Source organism: Psittacula echo, assembly GCF_963264785.1.
Source record: "Psittacula echo genome assembly, chromosome: 3".
Lineage (NCBI taxonomy): Eukaryota > Metazoa > Chordata > Aves > Psittaciformes > Psittacidae > Psittacula > Psittacula echo.
The window spans coordinates 6,338,089-6,351,333 of record NC_137736.1 but is presented as its reverse complement, the minus strand read 5'-3'; the positions used below and the strand labels follow the sequence as shown (position 1 = coordinate 6,351,333).

General features: G+C 42.0%; 1 protein-coding gene across 1 annotated transcript in view; it reads left to right on the top strand.

Annotated features, from left to right (window-relative positions):
* LOC308218723 (ephrin type-B receptor 5) overlaps positions 1-12,853 on the top strand; it is a gene marked incomplete at both ends in the record, with an annotated part of 40,670 nt that extends 27,817 nt beyond the window's left edge. The window contains 11 exons of the mRNA XM_080613083.1: positions 1,982-2,106; positions 3,184-3,346; positions 4,167-4,281; positions 6,929-6,984; positions 7,099-7,218; positions 7,625-7,872; positions 8,835-9,050; positions 9,912-10,061; positions 10,239-10,432; positions 11,562-11,717; positions 12,745-12,853. Of these exons, the coding sequence (XP_080469209.1) occupies positions 1,982-2,106; positions 3,184-3,346; positions 4,167-4,281; positions 6,929-6,984; positions 7,099-7,218; positions 7,625-7,872; positions 8,835-9,050; positions 9,912-10,061; positions 10,239-10,432; positions 11,562-11,717; positions 12,745-12,853 (1,652 nt within the window). The remainder of the gene's footprint in view (positions 1-1,981; positions 2,107-3,183; positions 3,347-4,166; positions 4,282-6,928; positions 6,985-7,098; positions 7,219-7,624; positions 7,873-8,834; positions 9,051-9,911; positions 10,062-10,238; positions 10,433-11,561; positions 11,718-12,744) is intronic.
* Positions 12,854-13,245: the final 392 nt, after the last annotated feature.

Sequence of the window (13,245 nt, the reverse complement as noted above, 5' to 3'; positions counted from 1 at the left end):
TGAACAACTTCAAACTTTCAGAATGGCCAATCAAAAGATTTCTAAAATTGGTAGACACAAGTTCTTGCTTGCTCTCTGGTTTAGATTCATGCTTCCACAGCCCTCTTTCATGTTTGATGTCCAGATCCTTGCTTTCTACATAAAGGAAAGTTGGCATTTTCACACAGTAATTAGTATCTGACACAGACTATAGGCATTTAGTATCGTAATGGAATCAAGTCAAGAGAGCTAACGGCTCCATCTGAGTAGAGTACCAGGCTGTCTTGTTTGCCAAAAGACAGAAACTTAGCAAGCTATTAAGAACAGACATAAAAACTAGATGTGAAGCTTCCACATAGGCACACTTACCAGTGACCTTTAGGTGGTGGTTCCAGGTAGTAGTGCTAGTTAGAAGCCCATTCAGACTGGACTTCTGTGGTTCAGTGGCCCGCAGAGGGACTGAGAGTCTCAAACACAGCAGTAGTTTTGATATCTAGGCAACAGTCCTGACAGGGATTGGCCTGAGATCCAGGAGGTAGCCTGAACGCAAGGCTGCGAACAGGCTGTGACAATGAGATAATTATTTCATTCTCTATGATGTGTGACTGAACTGGAACCACTGAACTGAGGAATGCTTCAAAGCCTGTTCCTTAATGCATCAGTGTTCTTATCTGCCTCCGTCTTCTGGTTTGCAACCGTGACCTGGTAATGAAAGGCCTCCATTACTCTGATAGACCAGATTTTTTTCCTGAGGCAAAGAATTGTAGTCTGGGGGAGAAGGAGAAGAGAGGGAGTGTGCTCTGCTTTTGCTCTGACCCCTGTCACATTGTTTGTCCAAGCATGATCCTAGAACAAGGCAGTGGCACTGAACACCTTGTCATCTTGCATTTAAAAAATACAAATTTGAAGATAAGAATAATGTTCCAGCTACAGTCGAGGTAACTTCGTCATTCCTGTGCATGACCAGTTGGATGTGGATTATTTTCATTTGTGTCTGTCCAACTTGTCAGTGACTGTATCTCCCAGTAGAGTAGAATTGTGCCTGTATTTCTTCTGATTATTTTGCGAAGTACTTCATATTGACGTAGTTATGAAGTTTAACCAAGCCAAGTGCAAGGTCCTACACCTGAGTCAGAGCAATCCCAGGCATAGCTACAGGTTGGGCAGAGAAGAGATTCAGAGCAGCCCTGCGGAGAAGGACTTGGGAGCGTTGGTCGATGAGAAAATGAACATGAGCCGGCTTCAGTGTGCACTTGCAGCCCAGAAACCACCCGTGTGCTGGGCTGCATCAAAAGGAGCATGACCAGCAGGTCAAAGGAGGTGATCCTGCCCCTCTACTCTGCTCTTGTGAGACCTCACTTGGAGTACTGTGTGCAGTTCTGGTGTCCTCAACATAAAAAGGACATGGAACTGTTGGAACAAGTCCAGAGGAGGCCACGAGGATGATCGGGGGCTTGAGCACGTCCTGTTTGAAGATAGGCTGAGAAAGTTGGGGCTGTTAAGCCTGGAGAAGAGAAGGCTGCATGGAGACCTCATAGCAGCCTTCCAGTATCTGAAGGGGGCTTATAAGGATGCTGGGGAGGGACTCTTCATCAGGGACTGTAGTGATAGGACAAGGGGTAACAGGTTAAAACTTAAACAGGGAAAGTTTAGATTGGATATAAGGAATGAAGTTCTTTACTGTGAGGGTGGTGAGGCACTGGAATGGGTTGCCCAAGGAAGTTGTGCATGCGCCATCCCTGGTGGTGTTCAAGGCCAGGTTGGACAGAGCCTTGGGTGCCATGGTTTAGTGTGAGGTGTCCCTGCCCATGGGAGGGGGGTTGGAACTGGATAATCTTAAGGTCCTTTCCAACCCTAACTATTCTGTGATTCTATAATGCAAATTAAAGGAAATGGAAGGAAGAACTGACCTAACTTATTAACTCATCATAATGAATATGCAATTATAATTCATTGTTAAATGTATATCTTTGCAATATCTCCTTCCTTTCTTTTATTTCAGTCCCCTCTGCCGTCCCTATGATGCATCAGGTGAGTCGTACTACCCATAGCATCACACTATCGTGGCCTCAGCCAGACCAGCCCAATGGGATCATTCTGGATTACCAGCTACGCTACTTTGACAAGGTGAGCAGAAAGTTGATGCAATGCTAATTATTGTATAGTTGTTATGCAAAAGAGAACAGGGAAATCTTTCAGGATGGATAAGGTGGAGAAAAATGCTTCAATTATGAGGGAACAAGCTATAGGAAAAGCAGAAGTTCATAACATATGCTTCATCTAACATCAGTCCAGCTGCATTTCCCAACTTAGAACCATACAGGGACAATGGAAATATAAAAAAGAGAAGACATTCATATCTAAGCTAAAAAGCTGTGGCTAACAGCCTGGAAAGTTTAGCACCAGCTCACACAGGTAACAGTGGAAATAGCTGAAGTTTCCAAATGTGTAAATTGGACTCACTCCAACATTCTGTCGTGTGTGTGTGGAGGGAAGTCCTTTGTTCCCATTTATACCTGAACAGACATCTCTCAGAAATTTTGGAAGGAGGAATGCACTCTTTCATTTACTAAGTGGTGGATGTCAGTTACCTGTTTATGTGCTGGAATTAAAGGGTGGCAAATAGAAAGTTGTTCTGCATTCACATCTTTCATGACTCCTAATCCAGCTGTCTTGAGGGGAAGAGGTACATAGGGCTGCTCAGACAAGCTTGCATTCCATATTCTTGATCTTTCTCATAAAAAGAGAAAAAGGTAGGATTGTGCAGGGCTACTGTTTTTCTAGCAGTAAAAAGGCTTGCTATTTGTAGTAAAATGTCTAGCAGCTTTCTGCTTCCATTGCATGTTGTTTTGCTCTGGATTCCTCTAGGAGAAGAGTTGAGTTTGGAGCTTGCAGAAAGCAAAATTTCCTATTTATATTCTTAGTAAGGAACCACAGGACAAGGCAGTTTTGTCTCTCACTCTTGTTTAGGTCAGGACCGAGGATCTTTGGCAGAGCTTTGTCAGAAGCCCAGGCTTAAGGGAATTAAAAGTATGAGTGAGGAACAAGAAGTGCAAGGAAGTCAGTTCTAGAAGAGAGGTTGTGGTTGGGAGGCTCTGTAACATTCAAATACTGGGACGATGTGGAAGCTGGTCTTCCTTGATGAGGTGAGTGAGCAGTGTGGTCAGAAGTCTCACATTCCATTTTGATCACTGACATTCACAGGCAGAAGATGAGGATAATTCATTCACCTTGACTAGTGAAACCAACATGGCCACCATATCAAATCTGAGCCCAGGAAAGATATATGCCTTCCAAGTACGAGCTAGAACAGCAGTGGGCTATGGGCCATACAGTGGAAAGATGTATTTCCAGACTTTAATGGGAGGTAAGTGCTACCATTTTGTACTCAGATCTGCTTGTGACTCTTTCATGTGTGTCCCTGAGTATATTAGCTTATCCTCTGGAGGACTGCTACCTAGTCAACTTGTATTTCTGTATATCATAATTTGCATATGCAGATTTGTTCAAAGAAGCTTCATGCTATCAGAGAATATTGTTTATATGTACGGCCATATTCCTTGATCCTAGTCCTTGTTGCCTCTGTGCCTCAAACCAGCAAGGATCAGAGTGTGTCAGTAGAACTTTCTTTAGGAGGGTGTTAGAATACATAGCACTATATACTGCTGTAGTTTGATCTTCAGCTGTCACAGGACATCTTACAGCTGAATGCTCTGTGAACATCTTAAAGACAAGTGGGACACAGAACATACACCCAGAAGCTTGCCTTCCAGCAGTATCACCATCCATTCATGCAGAGAGCTACATAATACCTTGTGACACAATTTGGTCTGGATCAAAGGTACTAATAGATGTCATCTGCAAGCTGAATTAATAGGGGACAGTGGGATCAAAGCTCAGGTGTAGAACTAGCCTATACTTAAGTGCCTAGTCAGGTGTCAGTGGACCAGGGGAAGGAAAATTGGATTCAAAGGGAGCCCTGGCTTTTTGGAAGGAGGAAGGCAGCCACTGGTGTGACTGAAGGTGCTAAGGGATAACCAAGTCAAGGATTTGCTGAACTGCCAGGTCTAGCCTGGGAAGCAAAGGGCTGATAGGGGATGGGTGAGACCTAGTTGAGTAGAAGGGAAACTCTAACAGTTCCTGTCTTCTACATTTGTGTTTGTGTATGCATGTGTCTCCCTTGCTAGGAGAGCGCTCGGAGATGGTCCAGGACCGACTGCCGCTTATCGTGGGCTCAGCACTTGGTGGTCTAGCCTTCTTGGTAATTGCTGCCATTGCCATCCTTGCCATCATCTTCAAGAGGTGAATTCCTTGACCTGCTCATATGCACTGCAGACAGTGGAACATAGCCCCTGCTACATTACCCAGTCCTAAGGGAAACAGCCTCATCTACGTTTATCCAGATGTCCTTGAGATGCCATTTTCTAATTAAGGAAAGATGCTGCCCCATTAGTCCTATCTGAGGAGCCTCTCCTTTGGTAAACTGCTCATGTACTTAGCTAATATTTGACTAGTTAGCAATTTGAACACAAGGGAAGCATTTTAAATCTAGTATTCAGAGGGTATTTAAATGCACTGCTTTCAAGAAGGGACTGTAAATTGCATTTTAGGCAAGCAAGTGGAAAAAGAAACATTGTAGTGAAAGAAGTAGTGGTGGAATAAGTATTTAGATCCACTTTTTAGAAGGCGCTAAATACCCTTTAACCGAGGACCTTTAACCAAGCTCACGTGATGAAATAAAAAATCTGTACAATCCCAATGGTTCCCTAGAACACTAAGTCGTAAAATACAGGTTACGGACAGCAAATACCACTTCCCATTTTGGAAAGGAAGAAGGGCAGATAAGTCAATGTAGAGATGATCAGTTACGTTAAAAAAAAAAAGGAGACCGGAAATTTTAAAGAGCAAAAAAAGTAGGAGGTCACTACTTGGGTAGAGGCACAAAAGCAACCAGTGGGGGTTTTGTCGTTTGGAGAAAAGAAACAGTCATTACCCACTCCTTGGATTTACTAAGGTTTGAGCTTAATCCCCTAGATAGCCAGTAATGGATTTCTGTACTTCGCTCTGCTCTGCCTTTGCACAAGAGGCACTTACTAACTTTTTTAGCTGGCCTAAAAAGTGTATGAAAAACTTAACTTGAGAAAGCGACATTTAGTTTTAGTTATTTCTTTTTTGTTCTCTTCCCTTTTCTATGTTTGTTTTCTCCTTCTGTGTATATTCTTTTTAAATATTTTTCTTTCAGAAAAGAAAAGAACTCTCCAATGTTGTTATATTTGCATTGCTGCCTCCTTTTGTAGCTTTCAACTGTTAAAAGTACGATTTCTTGTTACAGCTGGAAATGTGATGCGCGCAACTCAATAAAGCATATATTTTTCTAAAGAAAATACCCCACCAACCCAGAATAAATTAATATTACCAAAACTGTATTGGGGAAAGACATTGATGAGTGTCTGTAAATGTATCTACATAAAAGGAAATACCATAAAAAGTAGATTCCTTTATATTTGAAGGATCATGTGCAATAATAAACAGTTGTTCAGAAAAAGTGGAAATACCAAATTTCTCTTTTAAATGTGTCTTTGATGAGAAAAGAAGGTTTGAAGGTGTAGGAAATGAGGAACACTGCATGATATGAGTAGTTCATTAAAAGGTTGCATATATGTAGAGTCAAATGCTGTAAGTTTAACTTGTTTTTGTAACTTGTTGGCACACAGTTTCCAGGCAATATACAATGTAAAACCACCTATTTTAGACAATTTCTTTCCAGAACAGAACAGATTTTGAAAGTAGAGCTGTTGTTTTTGCAATCTTAGCAGAATTTCAAGAGAGAAGCCTGACAAGAATAACACACAGTTACCTGTTAGAATGACAGAATTGGTTATGTTAGTAAAGTAACAATGTTTCTTGATACTCTGTCTTCAGATCCTAATTAAATCATCAGCTAGAAGGTCTTGCGCTGAAACAGCAAAGCGTATGAGTTGACGCAAACCCATGCATACAGCAGGGATTCTATAGGATACCACAGGGTTTGATTTACAGTGTGGTCTAACTAGAAATGGTTGTAAACAAGCATTTTGGGGAAAACTACAAATACTGTTGCAAACAAAGGAAGTGTTTTGAAAATGGAAAATACATTTAGAGCAAGACAAAAATAGGGTGAAACTAATAAAACAACTGGATAATGTGGGAAAAAATGCTTGAATCACACACATCCAAGAGGAGACTGAAATCTGAGAAATGCCTCTGCTGAAAAGGACTTATGCTTACTGGAAATTAAATGCATATATGCAATAAATATTACAGTAATAAAGACCATATTTGTTTTGATCTGCACATGCAAAGTTCATATCATGGAACAGATTTCTGTCCATCTGACTTTGTGTGGTTGGGTTTGGGTACCACACTTGCAAAAAGAGTAGGTCAAAGTAAATGCTGTTAAGAGACCAGGACTAAAAATAAAGAATCAGTCTCTGGGGGAAATGTATACAAATTAAGTATTAAAGTAAATGGCTCTTAGAATGTTTTTGAAGCATCACAGGAGATGGCTTAGATTAGTATTGAAAAGAATAATTTGGGAGGTTGGAACTAGATGATCTTAAGGTCCTTTCCAACCCAGACCATTCTATGATTCTATAAAATTAAAATGCAAATTTAGTCTGAATATCAAGAAAACTTCCAAGACAGTCATGTTAAACTGTATTTTTTTTTTCAGGATAGTGCTGGAAGTCCTACCATTTGTCATATCTGAAGTGGGGATACAAATAGTGGTGTAATAACTACTACATAGAAAACAAGCATACTGTGGTTACAAAGAGATGGGCAGGATCTTAACATCCATCTTCTATCCCTAAATTCAAGGATTCTCTGAGTCTTGCATTGAGAATTCTGCCTCAACATTCTGAGAGACTCTTGTGTGTGTTTTGACTTTCCTTTCCTTTATGTCCTGCAGTAAAAGGCGAGAGACTCCATACACAGACCGCCTGCAGCAGTATATCAGCACACGAGGTAAGTGTTCTTGAGCAACACATGAAAGGGACTGTTTCTTTTCAGGACTTATTAACACCCATGTCTCTCAGGATTTGATTCTGGTGATGTTTTGGGCTGTCTCCTCCACTGCAGGACTTGGAGTGAAGTATTACATTGATCCTTCAACCTATGAAGACCCTAATGAAGCTATTCGAGAATTTGCAAAAGAGATTGATGTGTCCTTTATCAAGATTGAGGAGGTCATTGGATCAGGTAGTGTGACAATCTGTAGATTTTGAAGTGCCTTCCTTGTTCACCTTGAGACTTGGCACACTAATGGCCTGAAGTGGACCCATGAATCCATGGTACATCAAGTGTCTCAGAGTAGCTTACTTTCACTTTTACCAAAATGCATTTTAACCTACTTACTGTTAGATGCTTTCTCCAAACCAAGTTTAAAGCATGCTTTGAAGACTCAGAGCTTCTCATTTGAACTATGAAGGTATAGTCTCCAGTCTGAGCCTTTGCCTTAAGAACTTTACCTTAATCCAAACAGTCCTAGTAACCCTATTTCCAAGAAGTGCCTGGAGTCTTCCACAGTAGAATTCTTTAGTGCATCTGACTAAAATTCTTTGCTGTGTTTCCTTTATTTGAGGTGTGTTTCTTCCCTCCCTGACAGGAGAGTTTGGAGAAGTGTGCTTTGGGCGCCTAAAACACCCAGGGAAGCGTGAATACACAGTAGCTATTAAGACCTTGAAGTCGGGTTACACGGATGAACAGCGGCGGGAGTTCCTGAGTGAGGCGAGCATCATGGGGCAGTTTGAGCACCCCAATGTCATCCATCTGGAGGGGGTGGTCACCAAAAGCCGACCAGTCATGATTGTCACAGAGTTCATGGAGAACGGATCACTGGATTCCTTCCTCAGGGTACCACAACTAGAGTCTCCCATGACCGTTACCTGTTCATCTTGCTGTGTGCCAGTCTCAGATCTGATAATTTTGCCTGTCCTTCCTCTTCACTCTTTAAGTCCTCAGTAACCCTCTTCAGATGCAATAGAAATAATAGCAAATTACAAGAGTAAGTGCTTTTGCGCCAGCATGGCGAAAATATTCCAACAGATCAGCCATCATATAAAATTTCCTCATTATTTCAGACTTCTCCAGCTCAAATAATGAATGGTAAACAGTGCTAAAGTGTTTCTCTTTGTACACAGTCTTCTGGTTCCTTATGTGCATACTCCAGAGTTTACCTTTCTAATAATGTTTTTCAAACTTCATTCCACTGAACCTTTTGAAGTTTCAACATTGTAATGAAGTAACGAAACTTGTGGTTATTTTTGGACTCAGAGTTTCTGGTGCTTTTTCAGTAGCATAAAATGAATACAGACATTTCTGTAGTATAGATGCTTCACTTCTTTTTTTCACTGACTAGTATGGTAATTCAACCTCAAATGCTTTGGTAGGTACATTTTGAAGGGTGCATGAACCTATTGTTTAGAATTATATAAAGCTCATTGTAAAGATCTTGAAACAGTAAGAGCCGATTTGTCTGCTCCCATTCATTTAGCCATCTTAGTAGTTAATGAGACCAGGTGTAGAATGCTAAAGGAGGATATGGCCATAAGATGAGATTTGTCTTCAGAAAAAAGATCACCAGTGCCTGACTTCATTTGAGGTTCCTTGCTTTGAGCCAGCCCTCCATTCTTACTTGCATTACATTACTTACTTAGTAAGTACTTACTTACATTCAACTTCTACGTTTGGCTGAACTCCAGATGCATGTTCACTGAGTTCATAAATCCACCCTGTCTCCTTGCTCTTTGTAAGTCTTCTCTGTTAGCTTTATGCTCCGTGGTCATAAAAGCCTGTGTTTGTCTCCTCACTTGCAGCAGAAGGAGGGACAGTTCAGTGTGTTACAGCTGGTGGGAATGCTACGGGGAATTGCAGCTGGCATGCGCTACCTTTCAGACATGAATTACGTGCATCGTGACCTGGCAGCACGTAACATCTTAGTCAACAGTAACCTTGTGTGCAAGGTGTCAGACTTTGGTTTGTCCCGCTTCCTGGAGGATGATGCTTCAAATCCCACCTATACTGGAGCTCTGGTGAGTTACCACTATGCAATGAGTCTTTGTGGAATGATGGTGACTAGGACAAACCTCATAACCAGATATAGGTGTTATCTTTCCTCTTCCAGAGCTTCTTAAAGAAAGTATAAAGGACTGAAGGAGAGGTTGAAGTCCTGTACTACCACCCTTTGAGGAAAAAGTTATTGTTTTTCCTCCAGAAAAGATATCTAGCATAAGTATATTTTTGGGCTTACAACCAACCATCAAGTGAATTTATTGACTATGAATTTCTAACACCTGCTACACATACTACAAAAGCAGTGAGACTATAACAGGCAGGTTAAAACTACAATTTGATATGCAGAGGATGAACAAGTATTCAGTCACTGAAAAGTGAAACAAGTTTTAGAGGTATGTGCTTTGAAGCACCAGCACCTGAATGGTATTTTGCCTGGCAGGTCATACCTGCAGTCAGAGAGATCAAGATGGAAAAAGAAAGGAGTTAATGCTAGCCACTGAGTGTATCTGTCCTCAGTGTTGCAGGTTGGGATTGGTTAAATGGCTTTAGATTTCCAAATGATTGTGACTTTCATGAGGATTTTATTACCTGCCACCTCTCAAATGCTGCAAAGAAGAGCTATAGAAGTGAAAAATTACTACATCATGGGAATTGTAGCAGCAAGGAGGCGTGACTCTTTGTTCATCTATTTGTCAATAGAACAAGGTGGAAACCTTGAACATCCTTTGAATTTAAACCAGCAATGTCTACAAGACAGCATCAACTGGACTGGCACTCCATCCTCAGACTTGTGCTGCTGGCATCTGATCAGTTCAGTGATGTCATTTTAACTAATAGTTCTTATCTCACTAACATTCTGGTTGCTTTCTGCTTTCTAGGGCTGCAAAATCCCCATCCGTTGGACTGCTCCTGAAGCTGTCCAGTATCGAAAGTTCACCTCCTCCAGTGATGTTTGGAGCTATGGCATTGTCATGTGGGAGGTGATGTCGTATGGTGAGAGGCCTTACTGGGACATGTCCAATCAGGACGTAAGTTTGAGAAGGGATGAGAACGTGCATCTGCCTCTCTGTCCTGAACCAATTCAAGTAGAAGGTTGTACACCACCAAGGGATTGAAGTTTCTTTATCTTTTCTTTTCCCAGCTCTGTTCTTTTTTTTGTTTGTTTTTTTTCTTGCTTTCCCAGCTTTGTTCTTCTTTTCCTGCAGGTGATTAATGCCATTGACCAGGACTATCGCCTGCCACCACCCCCAGACTGCCCAACAATTTTACACCTGCTGATGCTTGACTGCTGGCAGAAGGAGCGGGTCCAGAGACCCAAATTTGAGCAACTAGTCAGTGCCCTAGATAAAATGATCCGCAAACCATCTGCCCTCAAAGCTACTGGCACTGGGAGCAGCAGGTGAGATGAGAATTTAATGCAAAAATGAAAGGGCTTGTCTTTCAACAGGCCTGATTCAGGCTGGGTGATCAGGAGTTGTGAGTGCTGAATGTGAGGGGAGATGAATCTCTTGATAAGGTGCACTGAGGATGAATGATTGAGGGATTTTAGGGAATAGAGGGACATATCTGGGTGCAGCTACACAAGATATTCTGTGATGACACAATACTCTGTGATCAGAAGAGATGATGAAGGAAGATAAGACTTTAGCTTATAGAAGGAAGGAATTCTGTAGATAAGACTAATTAGAACTGCAGATTTCATCCCGTATTTTCGAACTGCATTTTGCAGCCTGGTGGGACCAGAGGCATGAGGTCAGCAAAGGAGAAGTCTTTGGGGAGGTCTTAGGGAGCTAAGATTAGATGGATATTGGGCTGATGATGGAATTACATCCTGCTGGCCTGGAGAGGTTTTCCCCAGTATTACAAAAGTCGCAGTAGAGACAAGCTGGGGGAGGAAAAAAGTGCCTAGTGATGCCCAATTTGCCAAAAACAGCACATAAAGAGAGTTATAGCCTTGGAGCAATTCAGGTGATGGGGGGGGGGGGGGTTGGGGCAGGGGGGAGAGCAAATGCTGCATATAAACAGTCCTTTCTTTGGCCTTTTACTGCTATGCTTTTATCAGATGGGTGTTGGAGCTGAAACAAGACATTCATTGTCTCATAGGTTACTTCCTGATCCAAGGGGTGCATCTAGGAGAGGGGGAGTTAGTCACAAAAGTTAAAAGGTAAAAGATCTCATCTCTGCCTCAGAAACATCTTCACTGCGACTCTTTGTTCAGCTAACAGGTCTAGATCCAGAAAGTGTGGAAAGATCTAAGTCAACAAGAAGAGAGTGTGCCTGAGACAGTATAAAATGGGAAGAAAGGATCAGTTTCTTGGGTTGGGTTGATTGTTTTCAGGCAGAAAAGATAGTCTAGAAACAGCGCATCAAGATGGGATTTTAGGAATCAGGGCACAAAGAGCAAATATGAGCATTCTCCATTCTGTGTTCTTCAGAAGTTGCATTCTCTCCCTGTCGTAACTCTTACTTTACTAGTGTTGTCAGCTCATGTTGATAGCTTGGTTTTTTAAAACCTGCCTCTTTTACAGACCGTCTCAGCCTCTCCTGAGCAACAGTCCTCCAGATTTCCCTTCACTCAGCAACGCCCATGAGTGGTTGGATGCTATCAAGATGGGCCGTTATAAGGAGAATTTTGACCAGGCTGGTCTGATTACATTCGATGTTATATCCCGCATGACCCTGGAGTAAGTATTGGGGCAGAGAGCAGACAATGAGTTTTCCATGCAGAAAGTGAAGGCAGTTTGAGAAATATTTAGTAACAGCTGTATGAGGAATACGTGCACATGAAAAAGGAGAGGGCAGCCAGAGCAAAGTAGCTGCTGTTTTTTACGTCTATCTTATTAGTCTCTGGACAACCTCCATACCACTGTATGTCTGCAACCTGTTTCTGTAAGCACTAATACTGATCCCATGTACTCTAGAAAACTTATTATCAGTGTTGCAGAGAGACTGTTACACCAGAATGTTCATGACAGCTGCCAAAGGTAACAACCACTTTGAAGAAGATGTGTAGACCCAGCCATGACGTATACTGGGTTAAGGTGTTCTGTAGAAGACAGAAGCCAGGAAAGGGAACACTCCTTAGAACCTTAGAAAGGTACCTTTTAAAGATCATCTTGTCCAACTCCTGTGCCATGAGCAGGGACATCTTTCAGTAGATCAGGTTGTTCAAAGGCCCAACCTGACTTTGAATGCTTCCAATGATGGGACATCCACAATTTCTCCTGGCAACCTGTTCCAGAGTCTCACCACCCTTCCTTACATCCAATCTAACCCTATTCTCTTTCAGTTTAAAACTGTTGCCATATGTTTTGTCACTACAGTCCCTGGTAAAAAGTCTCCATCTTACCTGTAAGCCCCCTTTATATATTGAAAGGCCACAAGAAGGTCTCCCTGGAGGCTTCTCTTCTCCAGGCTGAACGACACCAAACTCTCAGCCTTTCTCCATAGCAGAGGTACTCCAGCTCTCTGATCATTTTCGTTGCCCACTTCCACTGCTTCTTTTTGTATCATAACCTGCCAAGTGCTGCCAACACATGTCCACCTACTCAAATTTGCCAGACAAAAGCAGAAGCCTTGTCAACTGTTTCTCAAAGATATACATGCATGTATATCCATACACATTGATTGGGATCTACAGGGAAATGGACTGGGACTGTTCAGAACAAGAAGCCCTTTTTAACACCTTCCACATCATCTATTCTCTTGCAGAGATATCCAGCGTATTGGCATCACCCTCGTTGGTCACCAGAAGAAGATTCTAAACAGCATCCAGCTCATGCGAGTCCATTTGAATCAGCTTGAACCAGTTGAAGTGTGATGTTTACACCATCCTTATTCCACTAGTGTCAAGCTCTGGAAAGGTTCTGGGGGAATTCAGAGGGATTTTCTCTGTAAGAAAAAGAGTTGTCAGTATGCTACTTGAAGACTTAATGCACCCAGAGTGCACACTACATGTCCTGTTCCATGAACAAAAACGAAGCCTTACCATGATTTGAAAGCAGAGCTAAATAACTGTGGCCTTTAAATGTGGCTGGGAATGGGTTGGTGGGGGGGGGAAGTTACAGTAACAATGCCTCTTCTCTGCCAACAAAATCTATCAGACAACTTGACAAAGCCATCAGCAGGCTTTATCTGTGGCTGGGAGCCCAGCAAGGCTACAAAGACATAATAAAGGCAACAAAATGTTACCATTTTTTTCCAAATTTCTAT